This window comes from Vanessa atalanta, chromosome 28 (assembly GCF_905147765.1).
Source record: "Vanessa atalanta chromosome 28, ilVanAtal1.2, whole genome shotgun sequence".
Lineage (NCBI taxonomy): Eukaryota > Metazoa > Arthropoda > Insecta > Lepidoptera > Nymphalidae > Vanessa > Vanessa atalanta.
Window position 1 is genome coordinate 2,766,796 of NC_061898.1, and position 25,411 is coordinate 2,792,206.

General features: G+C 39.6%; 2 protein-coding genes and 1 long non-coding RNA gene across 3 annotated transcripts; 1 reads left to right on the forward strand and 2 right to left on the reverse strand.

Annotated features, from left to right (window-relative positions):
* The first annotated feature begins 2,450 nt into the window (after window positions 1-2,450).
* Window positions 2,451-3,692, forward strand: LOC125074524. The gene is made up of 2 exons (XM_047685853.1): window positions 2,451-2,655; window positions 3,178-3,692. The coding sequence occupies exons 1-2, from the start codon at window positions 2,451-2,453 to the stop codon at window positions 3,690-3,692; spliced, it is 720 nt and encodes a 239-aa protein (XP_047541809.1).
* Window positions 3,693-7,246: 3,554 nt separating this feature from the next.
* On the reverse strand, window positions 7,247-7,921 carry LOC125074525 (piggyBac transposable element-derived protein 3-like). Its single transcript, XM_047685855.1, has one exon. The coding sequence runs from the start codon at window positions 7,919-7,921 to the stop codon at window positions 7,247-7,249; it is 675 nt and encodes a 224-aa protein (XP_047541811.1).
* A 2,210-nt stretch (window positions 7,922-10,131) lies between these two features.
* On the reverse strand, window positions 10,132-11,022 carry LOC125074873. Its single transcript, XR_007120165.1, has 3 exons — window positions 10,841-11,022; window positions 10,426-10,694; window positions 10,132-10,177 (listed from the first exon to the last, which is right to left on the reverse strand). It is a non-coding gene; the product is annotated as an uncharacterized LOC125074873 (long non-coding RNA).
* Between the last annotated feature and the right edge of the window lie 14,389 nt (window positions 11,023-25,411).

Here is a 25,411-nt window from a genome sequence, read left to right on the forward strand (position 1 = left end):
CTCGTTCCGATCAGACCTGGCACCCGACGTGCTAGACATAGCCGTCCACAGAGGGCTCACACAGAGACTCCCGCAGAAAGTCTTGGCGGACGATATGGGTTCCGACCACCAATCGGTTCTCCTAACGCTGCAAGCAACCCTAGCTGCAGCCAGACGACCACCTCGCCGGTGCACCGACTGGACTACCTACAGGGAACATCTGGAGGAGAACACGAGGATGAAACCAGCAACCGACGCTGAGGAGATAGAAGACCTCGCCTTAGACGTCAGAGACACCCTGCGTCATGCCTACGAGGCAGCGACGCACACACAGGAGGTATCACACCGATACCACACCCTACCTGGCCATATAAGGAAGCTTCTATCGAGGAAGAGAGAGCTACGCAAGCTGTGGCAGCGAACCCGCTGCCCCATGCTAAAGCGACAACTCAACCGCCTCAACGAACGAGCCACAGAGACAGTGAGCGACCACCGATCCCGAACATGGGAGAGAACCATCGAGACAGCAGAAGAAGACATGAAGACGCTTCATCGTCTCAACCGCAACCTCACTAACTCGAGTGAACCTAGACGTCCACTCCGAGCGAACGATGGAACTCTACGATACCAGACAGCGGATCGGGCTGAGATCTTTGCAGCCACGCTAGAGCAGCAGTTCACACCGAACCCTGCTCGCTACCCGGCACACAGCACAGCAGTCGAAGAACAAGTTCGAGAATACCTGGCAGAACCACTGTCCCCCACCCGATGACCCCATAGTCATCACACCGGGACAAGTACTGCGGATAACAAGGCGTGTGAACCCACGTAAGGCCCCGGGGTGCGACGGAATCACAAGTTCCGCCTTCCGCCATCTACCACCGCGTAGTATAGCCGCGATCACGCGGCTATTCAACGGAATACTCCGCACGGGCCACTTTCCATCTACGTGGAAGCAAGGCCGAGTCATCATGATACCGAAGCCCGGCAAAAACACACTTTTGCCGGAGAGCTACAGGCCCATCACACTGCTGCCAACTATCTCGAAAATGTTCGAGAGATTGCTGCTGAAGCACCTACGACCACCCATCGAACCTCGGCCGGAACAATTTGGCTTTCGAGCTGGACATTCGACCACGCACCAAATAGCGAGAATACTGCACTACGCCGCAGTGGCACTGAACAAGAGGGAGTTCCCAGTGGCAGTATTCCTCGATATGGAGAAAGCCTTTGACCGAGTATGGCACGAAGGGCTGCTATACAAGCTGGCTCTTCGACCATCCATGCCGAAGCGAATCGTACACATCATAGCGTCATTCCTAGAAAACCGACGCTTCCAAGTCGATGTTGAAGGAGCTCTGTCCACAGAGCGACGGATCACCGCCGGTGTCCCGCAGGGAAGCTGCCTATCTCCGGTATGCTATTCCTGCTACACTGACGACATCCCACTGATGGACGGAGCCGTCCTGGCCCTATACACACTGCGGGCCATCACGAATGCGCCACGCTACGTGCGAAATGCAACCATCGCAAGAGATCGAAACTGTCGAGGAATTCATCAGACGCCTAGCCACGAAGATGTTCATGCGTGCCGATCAGTCGGACCATACCCACATCAAGGACATGGCACCGCAGCACGCACGGCCACCTGACGGCTGGGCATACCCGAGCGAGCTCATCAACGATGACGCCCTCAGCGAGAGCCGACCACCGCGTCGCCTCCCGCCCGCTCCTCGACAGACCGTCGACCCAGCTGACACCACGACACTCCAGCCCGGAAACACTGACGTCCGCTAACGATGCATCGGACCAGAGGTAGCCCCCACGGGGACCACCCTACTGGACTCGGCTGCATCAAGGACGCCTACCTGCAGAAAAGCCCATGATCGCTGGTCGCTCGCTGGACCTCCCCGAACGGGGTCTCATCCGGTGCGCTTGATCGAATCATGAGTAATTCTGCAGACCCGGACAGGAGTGTCACATTAGCTGGACGCACTGAAATACCATCAGATCACATTCCAGACCTAAGACGACGCCAACAACGCCAGGACAATACAATGAAAGGAACACCACTGACGCAAAACCTGCGCCAGTTCCAACAAACACCCGGCTCCTACAAAGAGCCGCACCCGACGAACCGGTCTGTACAATACAGTCTACGCGGTCACGGACCGGGTTCGCCGAAACACAACCACAACCTTCAGAACACCAACATCCCATCGGAACGCCGAATACCACCTCTTCTCCGCTTCTTCTCTACTTGCCACCTCACTCATCCGCAGTCTTCACCACCAGCGACATGATTTCATCGTGACACATTTGGCAGCAGCAAGATGTCTTCGAACCCTCCTTCTGTACCACGACATCTGTCGTGCGCAGACATTCCCAGAGCAGGTCGTTCGCTGGACCTCCCCTTATGAGGTCTCATCCGGTGCGCTTGATCGCTCTGAGAATGTACGGAGGACCAAGAGATGTCTGCTGCACACGCCACGAGGGTACTTCCAATGCAATTACCCGCCCCCAACGACCCGTCCGTAGTAACGGATGGCGAACAGAACACCGCAGTAGATAGGGCACGGCCCGAGCAACTGCCATCACCATTCCCCAAACCAGGGGGGTGCGTGAAATACCAACGTCCGTCCGTGCAGGTTCTATCCCTGTTAATAAGAGTGTTCGGTTGTTGTTGCGTTTGTGAAAAATATTTGGGTTGTTTGGTCAAAAACAGTATCAATTCAATTAAATAATTAATTGTTAACTTTGTCTTTAACCCCTTGCAGATTTCTATCCCTGATTCGCATTATAAACTTATGAGAGTCGGTCGTTAAGCAAAATTAAAATACCCGCTCTCGGTCTCAGGTTCTTTCCCTGACGCGAATTGTATGTGGAGTCCACATTCAAATTAGTTATAAATTCTAATAGTTCTGTGTAGGCCGGTAGGGTGAGAACTATTAAATTAGTATTAAGTGTTAATAATAGCTCTTTTAAATATTTTCAATTAAGAGATTTTATTGCAGTATTTCGTTTAGAATAGTTTGTTGTGCATTTTTTTTGTGTTAGTAGTAATACTTTGACTTACGTAGGTAAATTAATAGTTGTAAGTAACAGTAAGAAGATTTTAATTTAGTTTTTTTGTTAGTTTCGTTTGTTGTTTTACTTACATTACTTTGTTAATATAATAGTTGTATCATAGTTAGTGAGAATGCCTCTATCTAATTAATCTCAGCCAATGTAGCAGAGATGCTAAACGGATGAGAATAATTCGATCACAGGAATCGGAACAGGATCATGCAGCAAGACTTATTGCATCTCAGGAACGTCAGGCTAGGTTACGTGCTTCAGAAACATCACGTCAGCGAGAATTACGACTTAGGTCAGAACGTTCTCGATTGATGGCCTTTCGAAATAGAGAGAGTAGTGAACAGCGTAATGCACGTTTAGCAGCCGATCGTGAGGTGCATGCTCTATCGCGTGAGTCTGAGAACTTGATTGACAGGGAATCTCGCTTGAGTTCTCAAAGAGTGCTGTCAGCTCGAATTCATTCTCAAGAAACAGATGAACAACGTGAAGCACGTTTAACTGCCGATAAAGACGCTCATGCTTTGTCGCGTGAATCTGAGACTTTTACTGATAGAGAATCTCGCTTGAGTTATCTAAGAGCATTGTCAGCTCGAATTCGATCTCATGAAACGGATGAACAACGCGCAGCACGTTAGATTGCCGATCGAAAGGCTCATGCTTTGTCGCGTGAAACTGAGACTTTCACTGACAGAGTCTCGCTTGAGTTCTCAAAGATTTCGGTCTTTGCAGTCTAGAGAGCTGGAAAGTAGTTCAGAACGTAAAGAGCGTTTAAAAACTGATCGTGAGCGAAATAACAATGCGAGAATTCTTGAAAATGAAGATGAACATGGACATAGACTACAAACAGCTAGAGAAAATTATAATCTAACCCGTGAGGATAAGGAATTGTTTTTATCAGCAGAGAGAGAAAGATTGAGGGAAATACGGCACGAAGAAACTGTAGACCAACGTCAGTCACGATTAAGTGCCGATCGACTTTGACATCGAATTAATAGAATATCCTTGAATTCGATAGAAGGCTCGGATGATGGTTCAGATAGTAATTTTTGTTCCTTGGGTCACAAAGGAGAAATCAGGATTTCTGTATACGCCCAGAATAGACTACTCTGGATTCGCTTCTTTAGGAGGTGTGGAGGTATGTTGCCAGTTTTGTAACGCTTTAAAATGGAGAAAAGAACCAAATGGAATGTGCTGTTCATATGGTAAAGTGCTCATTAATAATTTTCGTGAGCCTCCAGAATTCTTAAAAGCATTACTCGATGGTAACCATCCTCAGTCTAAACATTTCTTAGATAATGTACGTAATTATAATAGTGCATTCCAAATGACGTCTTTTGGCGCCAAACAAATTACAGAAGGACCATTTATGCCGACTTTTAAGGTGCAAGGCCAAATATACCATCTTATTGGATCGTTGCTTCCCCAAAATGAGCCTGGATTTTTACAAATATATTTTGTGTCAAATTATAATGAACAGGCCAATATCCGTAACGGATTTTTTTCAGAACTGAACATCAACCTAATAGCTGAACTACAAAATATGTTACACCAAGTAAATCCATATGTTAGGAGTTTCAAAGCCGCATTAGACTCTATCCCACGAGATCAAAATAATGACTACAAAGTTGTAATTAAGGCTGATAGACGTCCTGCAGCAGAACATCGTGGACGGTATAATGCTCCTGTTGTAGATGAAGTTGCAATAGTCATGGTTGATCAGGAATGCGATAGACGAGACATTGTTTTGCGCACTCACGACGATCGCTTGCAGCGTATTTATGAAACACACCGAGCTTATGATGTCTTGCAATATCCTATAATATATTGTCATGGGGAAGACGGGTACAATTTTGGACTCTACCAAGTCGATTCAACTACCAGGGTTACAAATTATAGAAAAAAAATTCTGCCCTTCAGTTTTATTCATATAAAATACAAATAAGACAAAATAATTTTAATTATTTGCAGCGATTTCGAGGATTGTTTAATCAATTCATCGTAGACATGTATGCCAAAATCGAAATAGAAAGGTTAGTTTATGTACGTACTAACCAGACACGATTACGTGCTGAGGATTATGTGCATCTGCGAGATGCAATGCAACATGATGAAAACGTGGAGAACTTGAGACGATTAGTCATTTTACCATCGACTTTTATAGGAGGTCCACGTTACATGCACGAACGAACGCAAGACGCGTTTTGCTATGTTCGTAAATACGGTCGTCCTGACCTTTTCATTACTTTTACAACGAACCCAAAGTGGATTGAAATTTCAGAACTACTTTTTCCTGGTCAGGCATCTCATGATAGGCATGATATAATGGCCCGAGTTTTTCATTTAAAGCTTAAGCTGTTGATTGACTTAATCACTAAAAAAAAAAGTTTTCGGGTCATCTTTATGCTATATGTACACTGTCAAGTGCCAAAAACGAGGATTGCCCCATGCCCACATATTGCTATGGTTTGAAGAAAAAATTAGGCCTGATGCTATTGATTCTATTATAAGTGCTGAATTTCCTGATCGTAATCAAGATCCCATTCTATATGAAATTGTAAGGACTAACATGGTACATGGCCCTTGCGGCACATTAAACAGGAATTCTCCCTGAATGCAAAATGGTCAATGCTCTAAAAAATATCCTTTCACTTTCAGAACACAAAATATCAGGGGAAAACGGATATCCTTTGTATCGCAGAAAATCACCCCAACAAGGTGGTTTCACAGCTAAAATCAAATTAAACCGCTAAGAAATAGAAGTGGATAATAAATGGATAGTACCATATTCACCGGTGCTATCCAGAACATTTCAAGCTCATGTTAACGTAGAAGTATGTAATAGTGTCCAATCCATTAAATACATATGTAAATATGTAAATAAGGGTAGTGACCAGGCAACAGTAGGATTCACAAATAATAATAACGATGAAATTACAAGATTTCAGTCTGGTCGGTATATTAGCTCTTCTGAAGCTGTTTGGCGTATTTTAAGTTTTCTTGTCCACATAAGATATCCACCCGTTATCCACCTCGATGTACATCTCGAAGGTGGACAACGGGTGTATTTTAACCCCGATAATGTGATAGAACGCTTAGAAAACTCAAAACGAACCACTCTACTTGCATTCTTTGAACTTTGCAACACAGATGCATTTGCTAAGACATTACTTTACAACGAAGTTCCATTATACTATACTTACAATAAACAACAGGGTATTTTTAACCGCAGAAGACGTGGCACACCCGTAGATGGTGAATCAAGCATTTATAAAGAACATGTTATCGGTAGAGTATATACTGTATATCCCAATAATTCTGAATGCTTTTACCTGCGCTTGCTTTTGCATACTGTTAGAGGTCCTACTTCTTTTGAAGAACTTCGAAAAGTTAATGATATTGTTCACCCTACTTACCAAGCTGCTTGCCGGGCACGTCACTTGCTAGACAATGACCAACACTGGGATAATGCTTTGTCCGAAGCAAGTGTCAGTGATAGTCCTCAAAGATTGCGTCATTTGTTTGCAGTCATGCTGGTATTCTGTGCACTTTGTAAAGTTGTTTAAATAATTAAAATTAATAGTAAAAGTGTTTCTCAAAATGGATTCGCGAAGTAAAAGAAATATACAACAATTTAACGGTGATCGCTATAGTACTTGGAAGTTTCGTATAAGGTCACTACTAGAAGAAATGCAGGTATTGCCTGTTATTGATGAAGAACCAGCACCAATACCAGATAATGAGTGGATTAAGAAGAATATGCTAGCAAAAGGTACAATTGTAGATTACTTGGGTGACACATTTTTTATGCTTTGCAAGAGGTTCTTCTACTGCAAAATCCATAATGGCCGAGCTAGACAAAGTATATGAGCGGAGGAGCTTAGCGACTCAATTGGCTTTACGTAAACAGTTACTTAATATGAAACTACAGCCAGATGTGACACTATTCGAACATTTTAACAATTTTGATAATATCATTACCGAATTAATATCGGCTGGTGCAAAATTGGATGAGATGGACAAAATATCACATTTACTTTTAACTCTACCCACATCATACGATGGTGTTATAACGGCGCTTGAAACACTTGGAGAGGAACAATTGCATCTAACTTTTGTTAAAACTCGTCTTCTAGATCATATGTATGTTTAGCAACGCATTGTCAGTTTGGTACTCTTGGTACACCTGCACTTAAGCTAAAGCAGAAGCATGAAATATCATGCGAACAGTCCATTTTTTTGATTTTATGAAGGTTCTGTAGTAGCTCATGCGTTGATCTAAAAGGTCAACTCCCCCCATTGCGTGATTGTATTTCCTGACCACTTCGGGGCGTTCAACATCAATAAATTTCTTGTCTTTCTTACACCATCTGTTGACTAAGCCTTTTTCACCAATACCAACAAAATTAGAAGCAAGATGGGTAATCTTATTATCCAGCCACTTGACCACAGTTACATCTTCGTCAAAACTACTTACTTCTTGAGAAAATCCTCGAGCCTTTTTGTTAATTTCTTTATCGCTTAGTAGCGATGGGTTGGAGAATCTATTTATACGAGCTGTGCATGCAGCCTTAATGCCTCTTTGTTTCATAATTTGTAATAAATTATATGACGAGAAGTAGTTATCAAAGTACAGTTCGCGGCCCTTGCTTTCTCCAATTCTTTTAGTGAGATGAAGGACAATAGCTGCACCGTAACCAATTTTTTTTGTCAAATTATTTTCAAGTTCTGGACTAGAGCTTTGATACAGTAGAAAATCATAGGCTTGCCCATGTTTACCACATAAGAAAAATATATTAAGCCCCCATGGACAAGGTTTACCTTTTATGTATGGTTTGGCAACATGTTTCCCAGTAAAAGGAATCATCTGCTCATCAACGCAAAATTCTTTTTCAAGTGGTAACTCTAAACATCGATTCCTAACAGCATCAAATATTGGTCGAACTTTGTAAAATGCATCTTTGCATCAATCATGAATGGTGTAAATTATTAACTATGAATTCGATATTAGTTATCGAAGCCGAATATAATATAGTACAGCGCAATGAACAAATGATGAACTCACAATTCTCGCTTGTTAAAGAGCGCCTACAGAGTGCTACGAAAGAAATTAATCAAATACAATCGGATGTTATGAGTGGTATCTACATCACGTCGTCAGCTTTGGCTATTACCCTAATCTTCGAAAATCTGAAACGCATACAGAACTCGCTTATAGATACAGTTACTGACATTAGCCACGGTCGCATCGATACACACTTACTGTCAACCGAACAGCTAGAAAATCAAATTAATTTTATTTCGGGCCAACTACATGGTGATCTGAAGGTACCAGTGGAAACTGAAAGTATACGGGACCTACATAAACAACTAAAGGTATTTATTTGACAATGAAAGGTTTAACATTTGACATAAATGTTTCTTTCGTGGGAGCTCAGAGATAAGTGTGTACTTTTTTCTTCGACGAGTTTGAAGCAGGTTTTATCTAGAAGATCTGCGAATTTTATAAATTAATTTCTTTTGTTTACGATATATGTGATCTTATTCTTAGAAGAAATGTAAATATTTTCAAGTCTGCTATTGGCAGTTTAAGGCAATCTTTATTTTTTGGTGGGTTGTATATTCCCTCTGCCTGTCTGCCTGTACATTTTATGGTGGTTTGAATATTCCCTCTGTCTGTGTGGCGCTCGTTTGTTGTCGCTTGGTATGGCTTGCGATTCCTTTTTACTTGATTTCAAAAATGAATCGACACTTGAAAGATTTTGAAGTAGAGGAGGCCCTTCAAGACATGTTTAGCTTACCCAACGACCCTAATCAAGCGGAAGATGATTTAGAATCTCACAACGAATGTCCAAATTTTAGTAATACTTGCCTTGAGCAAATAATAAACTCCGGTTATCTTTTGCTGCTATAGCAAAGACACCTACTACAGCACCATCTTCTAAGCAAGGTCAAAGAAAGCGAAAACAACATGCTACCTTTTTAACTGCAAATCCTATGAAAATTTATTTATAAGATAGAAGAAAAGAAAAAAGTAGAGAAACTTCAGAAGACAGGAAATAATCTTGCTAAAGAGAAGAACAAACCTAAGAAACAAAAATCATACAAGAGAAAAAATTTCCAGTTCAGTTCTTATAGTGAAGATGAAGAGCACCTTTGCGACAATGACAGTGTTGAAGAAACGAATGTGGATGATGAAAATTATAACAAATGCATTATTTGCGAAGAATTTGGAAAAAATAATGAGATGTGGTATCGTTGCACCATCTGCGGACTGCAGGCCCATGCTGTAAAGTCAGGGTAGGATTGCCAGATGGATTTATCTGTGATCTGTGTATCCAAAAATAATATATACCATTTTCTAATTCATCCCATATATCTAACAATAATAATTATTTAATAATACTATGTTAATTAAAGTCAATTAGAATGTTGATTTTAAGTTTGACAACTTTACAGTTATTACCATTTTTGTTAAATTGAAAAAGGCTGATCTTTTGTACAAATGGGGGATAATTTATACTAATTTGTTTTTGTAGATTTTACTATTATTTTATAACGTTGATCTTATTACTGTATCTTTTATCAAAACATATATTATTTGTTATATTCTAAAAAAAAATGTTTGATCGTCATTACCTCCCTACCCCCATAGTCAGGGGACAATGCCGCTTAAGCATGTTTTATTTTAAAATGTTTTTCTACTACTAGTAGATCAAAGATATATTTGATCTTTTATTGTAGAATTGTTGATTACTCAAGAGCTAAAGACTTTGTTACTTCTATTAATTTTTCATTTAAAATATATAATTTAAAAAATAAATCATGTTTTAGTTAAGTGAACGCCATTCACTCCTTACCCTAAATCAAAATGTAGTAGATACTTTCCATGGGGAGGTTGAAATATCTTTAGTTTTTAACCTTGTTTGCACTGACTTGCTCCTATAATGCACATTTGCTTTCACTGTTACTTGAATACATTTATTAACCATTTATTTATTTATTTATTTATTTATTATTTATTTATTTATTATTATTTATTTATTTATTTATTTATTTATTTATTATTAACCATTATTATATAGGATCAGTTGTGTTTTCTGTGTCTCGTTATTTGGTGTTTCTGAAAAGTGAAATATTCAAGTTTATTACACTTAAATACAATGTAAACAAAAAAGTATTTACATGTATATACTTTAAATACCTATCTAACATTATTTTTGATTTTCCACACTTCAAATTTTAATGTTACTTTTTAACCCACTGTAAGTTAACAACCTATCTCCAGTAAGCCAAAGAACAAAGTGAACATTAAAGTTTCCAAGTAATAAATGAGTAAAGAAATGTAATGGCATTATGTATGTTACATACCTTCATCAGGTTCAATAGCTTACTGTACAATATTGTCATCTATTTGCAGTCTCCGTCATGTCCTTACTTTAAACATGGAGTCCTTCTTCAATTTGTTTGAGAAGCTCCATCCTTTTTTCTTTTAGCAATTATTGCACTCTGATGATTAGGGTCGCCCAACCGACGCTTACGATCCTCTTGGCAGAGTTTGGCACCGCCTCATCAGTCAAAAGAATCTTCGAACTAAAGCCCATTTTGTACTTCATGTAATTAATTGTATCTCTTTCCATCTGAAATGTAATAATCAAAGCTATTTAAAAACAAGACATTTTAATCAAAAGGTTTTAGGTTATGTATATACTTATTTGGTTTTACAAAAATCTATTTTAACTTATTTCCTATTGCTATTCTAATCAAATATTATTGGCATACTTACATCAAAGTTATTTTCACACATAAAACATTTGTATGAGATAAAATGCTTTTTGGGTCTCTTCGAGCTAACTGTAACCACTTATTACGTCTCTTAGGGTTCGTTGGAACAGAAACAAACAGTTTTTGTGGAGTTTTTATAGAAGTATTTGTACATTGTGGCACAATACACCATTTATACACCATTTTTGCCGGTAAATTAACAGAAAAAATATTATAAACACGCTGAATGTTTACAAAATGGTTACTTTGGTACATTACTTGTCTGTGACGTCACGCAAATCATATGTCGTCCGTCATTACAGAAACAGCGTTTTTAGCGCGAATATTATAATTTAAATTTTAACACAATGTTTTACGGAAAATACTGCAAATTTCGCAGAAATATACAGGTTGTGCATTAATCATATACCAACGAATAATTCAAAACAATTTTTCATAATCAGTCAAATAGTCTATTATATAATTTTATTAATTTTTATTTAAATGTTATACTACACTATAATACACACTACGAAATAAAGTAAAACCGATAAATCAAATTGATGATTGATTTAAAATTTTTAATTATTTTTTTGAAACGAAAAGCGTTTTTGATATAATTCATCAAATATGATGTTTTTTGTTCTAATTTTAATAATATATATCCATTTTTGACTTAACATATATTTACATTTAAATTCGTTTAGTATTTTAGAATATTGAATAAAAATATTTTTTAAGCATTTGTGTTGTGTATTTTTTTCATTATTTATTAGGAGCACAAATATATCAGAATATATCGGATCAGAGGTAAAATTGAAATTCTTACTTTCGGAATTGGGAATTCAATTCCTTATAGTAATGTATTTATTAAAACAACATAAATACTATTCAATTATTAATTCCTGTGCAATAGAATATTGGGGTTGACAAATGTCTTCTGTCATTATTAATATTTCATTACGTTGTTTGTTTTTTTGTTATGACTTGCGTTACTCAAATGCGTGCTCATTTTATTTGATTTAGTTTCTTTTGATGATTTTGCTAGAAGGCAATTTTCGACAAACCCCCCTCCCACCCAAATCACCCTCCCCAGCTACTTACTGTATCTCAGGCACAGCTGGAGCCAGAAGACTGTGCGAGGAATCAAACAAAAGGGTAACATAAGACCTACATTTTTGCCCCGGCAGAGTCCCGATTTTGAGGAACACCGGGAAGAAACAGGAACAAACGCCCACACTCACTTAAAACATCCACGTGGGTCTGGAATCATAGCAGCAACTATCGTCAGCTGCATCCAGGTCGCATACATCCCTTCGTTAATTGCGCCTCAACCCCCCGGAAGTCAACCCGTCCATCTTAAGACTAACAGGACCGTGATACGGCTCATTTGAGCCGTCTTCGAAGGTTCTGTAAATTAGACCCGGCGAAACCGGCGAAAAAAGAACACCGGCGAACCAGGGAAGATCAAGTCCACTCAGACGACCACGACAGCAGCTGAACATCGCATACCACCATCTTCAGCGCCGCTGCAAAACTGTACAGTCCATTAATTATTAGATATATGTTTAAATTAAATTTTAATTAATCATAGCTGGACACACATTTTACAGCCAGCCAGCTATAACCTATACTTTGTATTATATTATATACAACCTACTTATTGTTTAAAAAAAAAAAAACATTACCTCAATGTCATCGTCCCCGGCTGAAAAAGCAATAACACAGGGGACTGAGGATCGATGCGTATCTCCTGGCGAAGTCAAGCTTGGCTTACCCACGTCGCCAAACGCCTAACTGCAGAGGAGGGACCAAGACAAGGCCCTTCACAGAAATCCGATGCAGAACTATCTGGAGACTAAACCAAAACAAAACAGACGCGGACAGGACCTGGACTCAGCACAGTCTCAGTCCTTATCAAGAAAAGAAAAGCGGCCACAAAAACGAGCCCACCCAAGGGTTCGCTTGAACTGGGGAGAACCTGGGCCCAGGCGATGTCCACCCAGAAAAACACTACAACAGTAGGCCACGGGGGCTGGCAATGACCAGAACGGCCCAATCAACGGCAAGACAAATAAACATGGTCGTCGCAAGGCAACTGGCCGAAGTCTCTATGTTGGACAAAACCCTGGAAACCACCCTACTCATACATCAGAAACAATCAATGGATCTGGACTCGCGAAAGTCCACCTCGCTACCCACCCGCACCTTCCCAAAAGTAGAACACTACTCGATAGTGATCTCAAACACCCCAACAACAAAGGAGACATCCCCGGGATCCGGGAGGGAAGATGAATCTGAGGCGAACTGGACGGACATAGAGAGCCAGACGTCGGAGAGTCGACTGAGCATATGCCCACCAATGGGGTCGCAATTCTTGTCAGTCTTATCGACAAGACCATATTATCCTAGAATTTTATTTAAGAAACAGACGGTGCGAAGGGGCTATTCATCGCAAATAAGACAGTGGCCTTCAGAGCTATGAGATAAGCAGTTTCGAAATTCATTCATTTTAAGGTTAGAATTACAGTTTGAATTTTTGCCAACATATCAGGAAAGTAGTATTTTCGCGAATTGGGAATGGTCCCGGGATATAGGGAAATACCAACAATTTCTCTTTTCTCCCCGATCTTCGCCCCCCTTGTCTGGCAAAATTCTTAAGCCAACCCCATCAGTACTTCCAGTCGAATATTCTAATTGATTTTTAAAATTTTCATGTTAAGTTCTTACCACATGCTAAAAAAACAATACAACTCATATTAGTACATTTTCCAATTTTAAATTTTTTCAATTTCAAATGTTATTTAATTATTTTAACTAAACTTTTAAGATTTACACTTTGAAATAATTCAAATTATTATTTATTCAGTCACACCTTTAACATTTTAAAATTTTAACACATTTTCAATACTATTATTTATTAATTTTAAAAGTAAAATTTTAAAAATATAACATTTTATTGCTCATTTTATCTTATTTAAATTGGACTTCGAATTTTAAATTCTATAAACTTAAAACTATTATTCAAATTATATTGTCTTAGATTTTCGCGATTGACAATCGCGACAGACTGTGTCTGCCCGTGACCACGAACACTGCAAAGTGCTCGAAACGTCGGGATGTTAAAATAATTAATATACGTGATTAAATCCGTTAAAAACTAGTTTTATTTCAATATTATTCAAATTAATTATTTTATCTAAATAAGAAATTAAAATTTTTATACACGTTTACCTAGTCATTTGACAGACGAACTTAGTTTAAGTTTTATTCTTGACTTAGAATTAACGACGCAGCTCCCCCTAAAATGTACAAGTTTAAAAAAGGGACAAGTACGGAAAAGAGCCCCAGGATTGCCTCGACATCTTCCAACCACACTGAAACGACAGGAACGTCCAGCACAAGTGAGACCTCCCAAGTTAGAAAAAGTATTGGAGAATGGGAAACTAAAGGACCAGTCACTAAGAAAATGAACTAACCGCAGGATAACAAAGAAGGACCTAAACGAGCCTCATCCGAAGCCTTCATCATTTCGCCAGGAAAAGACAGAGATCAGGTGAAACCCACTGACAGGGTGACCCAGGCCCGGATCTGGCTCCGGAAAGCGAAGACCCACCTTAGTGAGTCTCGCAATCTGAAGACAGATCTAAAGGCCAGGATCACAATGGCACTGGACGAAATGTTCAAGCTTATAAAGGAAGAGGCAGGAGAAGCGAAAAAAGGACAACAAGCGAAAAGGGACGGCACCTTCATAAAAGAAAAAAGTGAGAAAGGTACAATGACAGAAAGTAACGAAATAAACATAGAAAATGGAGAAGTGATGGAAATACTAAAATAGCAAAAGAAAAAAATGGAGGACACTTTCCTGGAAATCGAGAAAGTCCGAGAGGCCATCACAACCTTACAAAATTCTGCGCCAACACAAACAAGGACCTATGCCAAGGCAGCAACAGCAGCATCCAGTCAAAAACTTAGGGAACCGGCATTGCACTGCACTCCATACTAATCGCACCAAAAGACGACAAAGACACCGGATACCAAGTCCTAGAAAGAGTGCGTAAAGCGGTCAACGCAAAAGACGGCTGGATCACGGTGGAAAAGGTGCGCAAAGTCAAGGACAGAAAGGTAATAGTGGGCTGCAAGACAACAGAAGAAAGAGATAAACTAAAGGAACGGATGAGGTGTGTGGAGGAACACATACACGTGGAGGAGGTCAAAAACCAGGACCCCATGTTGATTCTGAAAGACGTACTCGCCGTGCATAACGAAGAGGAAATTCTCACGTCGCTGAGGAATCAAAACAAAACAGTGTTCCACAGCCTCAACAAAGCGGACGATAGGGTGTATATCAAATACTATAAAAAGCAAGAAACCCACACACTAGACACGTTGTGCTCAGGGTCTCTCCGGCTATCCACAGTAAAATATTGCAAATTGGTACGGTGCATTTAGATATGCAAAAGATAGATATAGAGCCTTAGACCAGTCCCCACTAGTGCAATGCTCCATGTGCCTAGGCTACGGACATGGGAGGCGTTTTTGCAAACAAACCGAGCCGAAGTGTTGTCACTGTGGTCGACTACATTTAAAAGAAAAATGTCCCGACTGGATAGCCGGAGCAGCACCACGCTGCATAATGCAACTGCACCAGTGCAAAACTAGAAGACGTTGAGCACAAAGCATTCAGTGACCAGTGCCCGATACGGAGAAGGTGGGAGGCACTAGCTAGGGCTAAGATAGCCTACTGCTAAGGTGGTCCCCAGCCGTTCCAGGGTAGGCAACCTCACCAGGAAATATGCAGTAGCCCAAGCTAACCTCCAGCGTAAGGAACTGGCAACCAACGAACTCATGATTGAGGCCAGTGAACACAAAATCGCATTTGCGTTGGTCCAGGAGCCATATGTGGGCGGCGTGAGAAGAATGAAGGAATACCGTGGTGTAAGAGTCTTCCAGAGCGCAGTTATAGGAGATGGGACTGTGAAGGCAGCCGTAGTTGTCTTCAACGACGATCTGGATGTCATCCAGTGCCAGAAACTTACAAACAACAATATTGTTGTAGTAAGGATCCGAACCAGCGCCTGGGAAATCGTAGCGGTGTCCTTCTACTTCGAACCGGATCAGCCCATAGGGCCATACTTGGACCAAATAAAGAACATCAGAGAGGAGCTGGGCTCCACAAAACTACTGATAGGAGGAGACTGCAACGCTAAGAGCACTTGGTGGGGTAGCACCATAGAGGACCACAGGGGAGAAGAAATGTCCGGGACCCTGGAAGAGTCCGAATTACAGGTTAGGGAATACACCCACGTTCGACACTATACGAGGGAACAGAAGGTTCACCAGTATAGTGGATATAACTGCATGCTCAATACACCTGCTGGAACTTATTGAAGACTGGAGGGTAGACCAAACCACCACCAGCTCCGACCACAGTACCATATTGTTTAGTATGAAAATGCAAAAAAGTAAGGGTATAAACATCGAAAGAACTACAAGAGCTTACAATACAAAAAAAGCCAATTGGCACCTCTTTGGAGATATCCTAGCGCGGGCAAAGTCAGAAAAAGACGTAAATCAAGAAAATATAAAAAGAATATGCAACAAAGAGGATCTTAAGCACGTAGTAAATAAGTATATACAGGCAATAACGACAGCCTGTAACAAAAGTATACCCTTACAGAACACTAAAACAGTACTTACCATCCCGTGCTGGAGCGAAGAGTTATCCCAACTCAAGAAGACGGTGGTGAGATACAGACGCAGGATAAAGAACGCCGCGAAATCGCGAAGAGAGCATGTAGTCGAAGAGTACCTGAAAAAGAAAGAATAATATGAGTGCCAAGCCAATGCGAGAAACAGGATAGGGAAGGAGTATGGGATGGAGTTTACAGAATTATAAGGAAAACCACCAGGAGACAAGAAGACTTGACCCTAACCAAAGATGGAGCACACCTAAACCCCAAAGAGTCAGCTGACTTGCTAGCTGAGACGTTCTACCCCGAGGATCTCGCTATCGTAGACAATGTCCACCATCGCCGCACCAGAGAGGCGGCAGAGCGAATAAACGACAGGCAGGATGCTGAGCATCACGACCCGCCGTTTATTATGCTGGAATTAAAGACCGTGAGGATTTAATCTAAAGAAGGCTCCAGGGGCGGATGGTTTCACCGCGGACATATGCGGTCGAGCTATATACCAGGACCCGGACGTCTTCCTTACCCTGTACAATAAGTGTCTAGAGATAGGATACTTCCCGGACACCGGAAGAAACGGTAAGAGCCACAAACAAAGGATGTGTGCAAGGGTCAATAGGTGGCCCTATCCTGTGGAATCTCTTGCTAGACCCATTATTACAGGAAATGGAGAAGAAAAAGTATTTCTGTTAAGCATTCGCTGACGACGTATTGATGATTTTTGCGGAAGACACGGCTCTTGAGATTGAGAGACAGGCCGGAGCCGCCCTGAGTTTTGCTCACGAATGGGGTTTAGCGAATAAACTGAAATTCGCACCACATAAGACCTGCGCAATGATCATGACAAATAAATTAAACGTATTTTAATAATACGGGGTGTATTATTAGTGTAACGTTTGAGCATGGCCGGGGTGGATATCGGAATGTCTGACGAGATCAAAATCCTGGGGCTCACGATAGACAGAAAGCTCACTTTCAACAAACACGTCGCGAACATATGTGCCAAAGGCACAGATATATACAAAAGGCTGTCGAAAGCCGCAAGGGTTAGCTGGGGTTTACACCCAGAAATAATTAGGCTAATTTATACAGCAGCAATAGAGCCAATCATTACTTACACAGCAGCGGCGTGGGCGCCTGCGGCGGGAAAACTTGGCGTACAAAAACATGAGGTTTCGCTCAGAAGCTCTGTAAATCCTACCGCACAGTCTCTCTGAACGCGGCACTAGGACTGGCCGGGATACTGCCTCTCGACCTAAGAGTGAAGGAAGCAGCCTCCCTTTACGAGGCACGGAGAGGGTCATCCCGCTTAGTAATGGGCGATCGAGAGACCGAACGAGCGGCTGGTTTTGCGGACGCTCCTCACCCGGCGATGCAGATGGACCTGGAGATCCGAAGTCTCTCAGACCAGAATCAGGTAGACCAAAACAATGTGCAGCAGCTGCGAATCTTCACCGAGCAAGATTGGCGGCCGGGTCGGGGCTGCATTATCCTTATGGAATAATGAGGTCGAGACCAAGGCAGTCAAACTCAGTCTACCCGCGTACTGCACAGTCTACCAGGCGGAACTCCTGGCCATCTGCAGAGCCACAAGCGAGATCCTCAAGAATGGAGGGAGTTCCTTTGGTCTGTATAGTGACTCCAGAGCAGCGCTGGAGACCGTAACGGGCCAATGGAACCTTCAGCCGTTGGCGGTGGAGATTAGACGCAATTTACATCGGGATTGGTACAAAACAAGATGGTATCATTGTTTTGGATCAAAGCCCTCGGGTCTCCCCGGAAACGAACGCGCAGACTGCCTGGCGAAGGAAGCGGCGCTCTCGAGCCGGAGAAAGCCGGACTACGACCAGGTTCCGGTTTCATTCGTCAAGAGGAACATTCGTGAGAAGACTCTCGATGAATGGAACCGGCGATACCAGTCGAGAGGGACGGCTTCCGTAACGAGAGCGTTCTTTCCGGACGCGGTAAAGGCGCATAAAACTATTAGAAAAATAAAACCTCAGGGCTACCTAACGCAGATGCTCACGGGACATGGTGGATTCTCCGAATACTTGCACCGGTTCAAGTGTAGGGAGAACCCATCATGTCTATGCGATCCACAGGCGATGGAATCAACGCTGCATTGTTTGCTCGAGTTTTTTCATCCCCAGTAAAAAGTCAGACACAAAAAACATTATTCGATAGCCAGGCGTGTTGATAAATAAATAAAATAATGATGGTCTACTTTTATTAACCAATACCAAGGATGGGCATTTTTCTTTACAAAACCGTCAATTTTCATGTGTAAAACTATTAAACGAGTAATTCCAGCAAGTAGCATGAAACTGCATTAGGCATGTGTTCGATATATCGAAACACATCTAAAATCAGATGTCGTCGGAATATCAGATATCATCGATTTAATGTTGACGGTTATTTACCACTAATTATTGCATCTAGTCATCCATATTAGATGAAAGTTATAATTCATTATTTATTTGAAAAATAATAGTATAATGTTGGCAGAAATGGTTAATTTAAGTTTTAAAAACAAAACAATTTTATTTGTAAATAAATAGTTATAATTTTTTATTATGTCATAAACGCAATTAATAAACTTAAACAGTTTTTTTTTTCTTTAAAAAATTATCTTTGTAAAATATACATTACACTACAAAATAATAACGCAGATAATTATGTAATGACGTATGTGTCCATCAAATCCGCTGTTTTAAATTAGATACCGCAAAACCAATTACCCCACTTAAGCATATATATATAAACACACATCAGAATACAAATACACACACATCAGAATCTAATATTTATATATTTTTTGAGTTATGTTAATACTGCTGAGCGATTATAATGATTCGAATAATCATACATTCTGTTTTCTATCGATTAAACGCTCTAAAAAGTTTACGGTTATCTGTAATGTAATTTATATAATCTATGCTTGCATATGAACTGCAGACTGCAGTTGCAGTATACACTATACACTCTTAATGTAAGTCATTATTGCAGGTATGAAGAAGTTTTGCATTTTGCGTTCAGTATTAATTATTTATTTATCAGTCTTTTAAAATATATTGTGATATATATTGTATAAGTTAGTGAAGTTGATCCTCGATGTCTATTATTATTCCTAATTTTTTGTTCTAGTGACTAGTGACTACTGGAAAGCAAAGTTTCGACAATTGTACCTATTTTATATAATTATAAAACATGTTTTAATGATGTTTTTAACTGTTTATTACCTCATACCATACCCTGTTATTGTAAAATAGATTAAATCAGCCTTTTAAAAGGTAAGTTAATTCATGTTTAGTACTTCAACTGCCATTATTTTTACGTCGCGCAACTATAGGTATAATTTTAATCGTATTTTCATATTCACGTCAATTTATAATTGCCAATCCACTCAGAATGTTCCTATCAACAGGATTATCGTTAACAATCATCAATCTACATCGAAACATATCCGTCGCTAATAGATTATTTTCACAACTTTACGCTTTATTTACAGAAACAGTTTTAAATGTGACGAATGACGGACCTCTAAAATGCACTAGTGTATTTTGTAGGTTAAAAAAATGTTGTCCAAGAATTACTTAATTCGTTAAGAATAAGCAAAGTATACTTTAAATATTTAGACACTGCTACTATAAAAAGTGAAAAAATAGTACAACAGAAAAAATATACTTAGGTTTATAGAGTGTAAAATAATAATATGATTGTATTTTATGACAGCCACACTTTTATTAAATTTTTAATTTATCAATTATGATTAGATATAGTTATAGAATCTTAAAATATATATTGTAAAAGATGAGCAAGATCTCCTGCTTAAATGGTTTACTTAAATGTCTAGACTCATTGTTTCTAAATGTAAACACTTATAAAACAATAAAATATTTTGACTCTGCTCAGGTTAGGGTTATTTTGTGTGGCTTGGACTATCAAATATCAAATAAGTAAAATTATCATATATAATATTTGTAGATTTTGTTTTAGAAAGAGGACAATTAAAAGTGTAATCAAAGTTTACTATTGTTTCATTATTAATCACAACACTCTTCATCCATCAATTTATTATTTATTTAATTAAAATTTACGACACCAGTGGCTCACTTGGATAGGCAGAGAACCCTATTATGACTCCAGGTGTAGCGGGTTTGATTCCCGCATAAGGCAAAAATTTATGTAATAAGCATTTGTGTTTGTCTTGAGTCTGGGTGTTCGTATATATAATCTGTATGTGCATATTTACAAAATAAATTATATATATGTATCCTATCCCTTGTCTAGTACCCATTACACAAGCTTTAGTACCATAATTTTGGACTAGATGACGCTGTGTGGAATGTCCAATAATATTTATTATTTACACCTTATAATTTAAAAAAAAAAATGATTGAACAGGCTAAATAAAAAAAAGGTATGTTAAGTAGATATGTTATATTTACTTTCATTTCTGGCAGTAAATCAGCCTCTGTGCCAAATTACACAAACACCTTTAAAAAGTTGCTGCCATTGTCGGTTGTTGTCCTAGGAAGTAAATATAAGTTTAGGTTCAATACATACAGGTAACACAAGACAAAAGACATAAGGATTACTTATCAACTTACCTTGCTGGGGTTTTTGATCCGTAGAGCTCTTGTGGTAATATGTGGCCCATATCGCATCCTTCATGGCTTGCACAGAATGTGAATTTTGGCGGATAGCAAGGCCATAGTATTTTGTGAGTTCTCCGATCACTTTATCTGTGAGTTTGCCTGCCCCTTTTCCTCCAAGTCCCTTGGTAGCTTTTTTCAAATTCCTCAATCTCGTTTCCAGTCTTTTTTCGACGTGACCATTCTTTTTTTTGTACAGTAACGTCATCATAGGGATCGGCTTCAAGTAATCCCTTAAACGTGTTACTGTCACCATCCCCGATGACGTATTTGACTTCGTGCAATTCTACCGATCGGAGAAGCATTTCGGTGATTGCGTCGGTTTCCATCTTTCCTGCCACAATGGTTCCCGTTGTGGTTTGGGGAGCAAGTTTTCACGTGTGTTTTCTTCCATTCATAGTAAGCAGCAGGATCTTCGTCTTTTTTTTTCTCCCAAAAGCTGCAAAATTTCGATTTGACCATGGCGTCGACAACTTTTTTGGTGTGGTATCCAATGAGACTAGTCACGCCAATGAGAGATGAAAACCCTTTCTTTTTCCCCGTGCCATCTCCTGAAACGATGAAGTGATCTTCCTGTAGTCCCCGAGAAACGTTTTCTTTCTTCTCCTCTGCTACAGCTTTCTTCAGAACTATGTCGTAAATCGATTTCGTCGCGATTTTTATATTTTCTAGACAACCGTAATATACTGTGGTGGTCATTCCGCTGACAATGTCCATCATGCCACAAAACCTGTTGAAACCCTTTATTCCGAGGCCTAATAAACGAAAAACAAACACGATTTGGCGATTTATTACACTTTTTTCCCCGCATTCGCATTTTAAATTCAATTTGAAACCGATGCCTCGTCGATCACGCATGGAAAAAGCGATTCGTCCGTTGCACTTATTAAACAAAACGTTATCGGATAAAAAGTTAAAAACTAATACGAAGTTCAAAAAGCTGTACACTGAATGAACACTTAGTTCATAACGTCCCAATTTGCCACTTTGTAGAATTTTCTGCGCTGACGTGCTTGTGAACGAGCAGATGTGATCTTTTGCGCCCGTACTGTTTCGGTTGATCATTTGTATCCTTTCGAGGCATATTGCACACAAATTTCACATAAATAACTTGAAAATAACGTGAAAGAAAAAGAAACATACGCTACAATGTTTTTGCTTTCAATGCGAAAATCTGGCTTCGCCAGACTGAAATAACCGTTCCAAAATCGAATGAGGACAAAGTAGGGACCCTATTCAAAGGTTTCTACGTATTAAAAAGCTCTGTATAACTGTATAACTGTACAGCTAGCGGGGCGCTCCTCTGAGACGACAGATTTATTTCTTCTTACATGTAGATTGAAAATCCTTACTAAAAAAAATGATTTTTTGAAAGTTTCAAGGACGAAGTCTCCCTTAAGGCACTAATGAATCATCTTACAGACTATTATATTTTGGTCTAAAAATAACAAAGGTTACAACTTATCAGTATTTATGTTACAATTTTCGCAAACAAAAATCGCGTGTTCCAGGCAAATATGACTTGTCCAAGAGACACAGGTGTATATAGACTTGCGATCCTTTTGACTAGGGCATACATAATAACACCTTTTTATACCAAAAACATGTCTTTTGGGTAGTGGCTCTGAAGGTTCCCCTAAATGAGATTCTCTTACGTAAAGTAGTGTAATATGGAGCAGTCAATGCCATGGCCTATTTTTATAAAGTTCCTTCTAGTTATACTTGTATCCGAATTGTGTAACATATGAATATATTTTGCGTTTATGGCAGCAGTGTTGAGAATCCAGAACAAAATAGTCAAAGGCCATCTTTTAGAATTTCGAGATACATCATATGTACGTATCAATTTGTCTACGTTATCTACACAACTTTTTGTCTTTTTGTTGAAAGTTATAATTGCAGGTTGTTGAACACCTGTTTAAGATCTATATCGCCATCGTGATGAAGAGACGACATCATAAAACCTTTCTTATTTTGTTTCGAAATATAAGATAATATTGTCAAATCCTTCTGAAATCCAAAAAGTGCCGAGTTAACGTCACGTTTTATTTGGAACTTTCGCGGAATACAGGCTTTATTACTTTTCATTATCCCTACAGCAGTCAATTTATGATTTATCAGTAAATGTTCATAAGGGGGTAGCTTGTGAACCAATTGTCTATCGTTACGTACTTAATGGTTCTTCTACGAACTATACCTTTCAGCAGCTTTTTATGTGCTTTGTATTTCTTTTTCCATCGCTTGGACCTACCAGTCTTGCAGCCGACACCAAGTCATTTTCAGACCACACTGCTCGTTTGCAATCCATGTAAAACAGTAAGTATTATTCGGTATAGCCTCAATAATAAAAAGGTCGAATAAAAATTGAAGAGACGTCAGAAACATGAGCTGACTCCTTTCATCTATCAAAGACTGAGACGACCATCCTGAAACTTTATTAAATTCTAGACTTGAATAGATATAAGTAGTGGGTCGATCTGGTGTTGTAACGTTACCGAAAAAAAATTTCAGTTAGAATTGAAGGTGTACTAGGATCTGCGGGTACTACAAAAGGATAAAGGGTTTGAATCCATTCATTATATTGGTTTAAGACATACATTTTGGCCATGTTCGCAAGATATTTTTGTTAAATACAGCTTCGTTTAAAGTTCTCTCTTGAAAATTGCCCAGGTACAGTTGGAACAACAATCCACGGAAAAAAGATTATATCAGCTTATATATTTATTTATTGGGTTTGATACATACATGTTTAAATGGTTTATAAGTCACTCTGTTTATTGTATAAATTAGGTTATGGTGTGAGTAAGGATTTGTAATCAGACATCTACCTAATTGTTTAGTTTTAAAATATAGTATAATAGATGTTTATTAAAGGTAATTTCAACGATAAACGTCTATTCTAGCCTTTTTTCTTTTGAATATCTCGTAATGAAAGATTCAGGATTGTTTTCAACGTATGAAGAGTACATATTGACTGTCTCCTTATACATCCACACAGTGACACTCATGTACACGTCTTCGAAGTGCTTGGTAAATTTCTATCTTTTGCTCTTTTCAGCTGAATAGGTCCTGATAGAATCCTATTCTTATGCAAAAATGTCATTTGAGTATTTCACTTCTCCTTTTATATATTTTTCACACTTTTACACTCCTATTTTTTTTATAAGCATCTATTGATGCGTCTCCAGGCTAAACGACACGTTCCTGATTTCTTTCTTCAGTCTCTGGTCCACGCCACGAACGACTGAAAGCGCTCCTGGCCATCTCCTGACGCATCCAGCTTATGTGGCTGCGTTTATATAATTTATATATGGCAAACTTTGCCCCCAAAATTAAAAGTAAAAGAAAAATACCCAAAATTATATTTGTCACTTTCTGATTTTGGTGTATTAGCTCCACGTCGGCCGAATTCACGCCTCCTGCGGCATTTTGTGCAATCACAATTTGTTCTTTACTTTGTTCTTTGCCCATTTTGTATTATGACGCTACTAACGTTCGAACAATTAAATACACGAATGTCCAATATTACACAGAGCGACATTATATTGTTATACTGCACTTCGTTAGAACCCGAAACCGAACCTTAAATGGCAGGGTCGCCATGTAAGGACGGGACTAGGTAAATAAAGTGGATGTTTAAGGTTTGAAGATAAATTTATTACTGCCCCTCAATACCATGTGTCATCTTCTTATATACTACACTACAACAGATAGACTAAATCTCTATAGGATTCTCATTGAGCCTTCCTGCTACTGGACTACGCAAGTAGATTGATAATTCATCAGAAATTGCATCATCTGATTGTGATGATAATCCCATAAGGAAAAGCTCGTTGTTCATATAGCAAAAGTACACGAGCCCACTCTAGTCGTCGCCCACAATTTCCTCGGCGTAGTGCTGGAAGTACGAAGCGGTCTGCGAGCATGAAGGTTAGCTTCATGCAGCCTTCTCCTTACAGTTTGGTCACTCACAAGCAACAGGTCCTCTGACTGGAGCCTCTGAACTAACTGCAATGCCGTAACATTTGGTTCTCTTTTCGCGGCAACTTGCAAATATCGGTCTTGTCGTTGAGTGGTTATGCACTTTCCACCTCGATGTTTTTCAGCCACTTCACCAGTAGAACGGTAGCGTGACCATAACCTAGATATAATATTGTCTTGTTCCAATCTCCTCAGCAATACTCCGTTGAGGAGCTTGGAGCATGTCTACTGCCCTTAGCATTTCTTCTCTCGTTAAATGGCGCC

Coding starts and splice junctions, on each gene's coding strand:
- LOC125074525 (XM_047685855.1), bottom strand. CDS start 7,921: ATGATTCCTTTTACTGGGAAACATGTTGCCAAACCATACATAAAAGGT.
- LOC125074524 (XM_047685853.1), top strand. CDS start 2,451: ATGTCTGCTGCACACGCCACGAGGGTACTTCCAATGCAATTACCCGCC. Junction 2,656..3,177: donor CCTGTTAATAAGAGTGTTCG/GTTGTTGTTGCG, acceptor ATAGTTAGTGAG/AATGCCTCTATCTAATTAAT.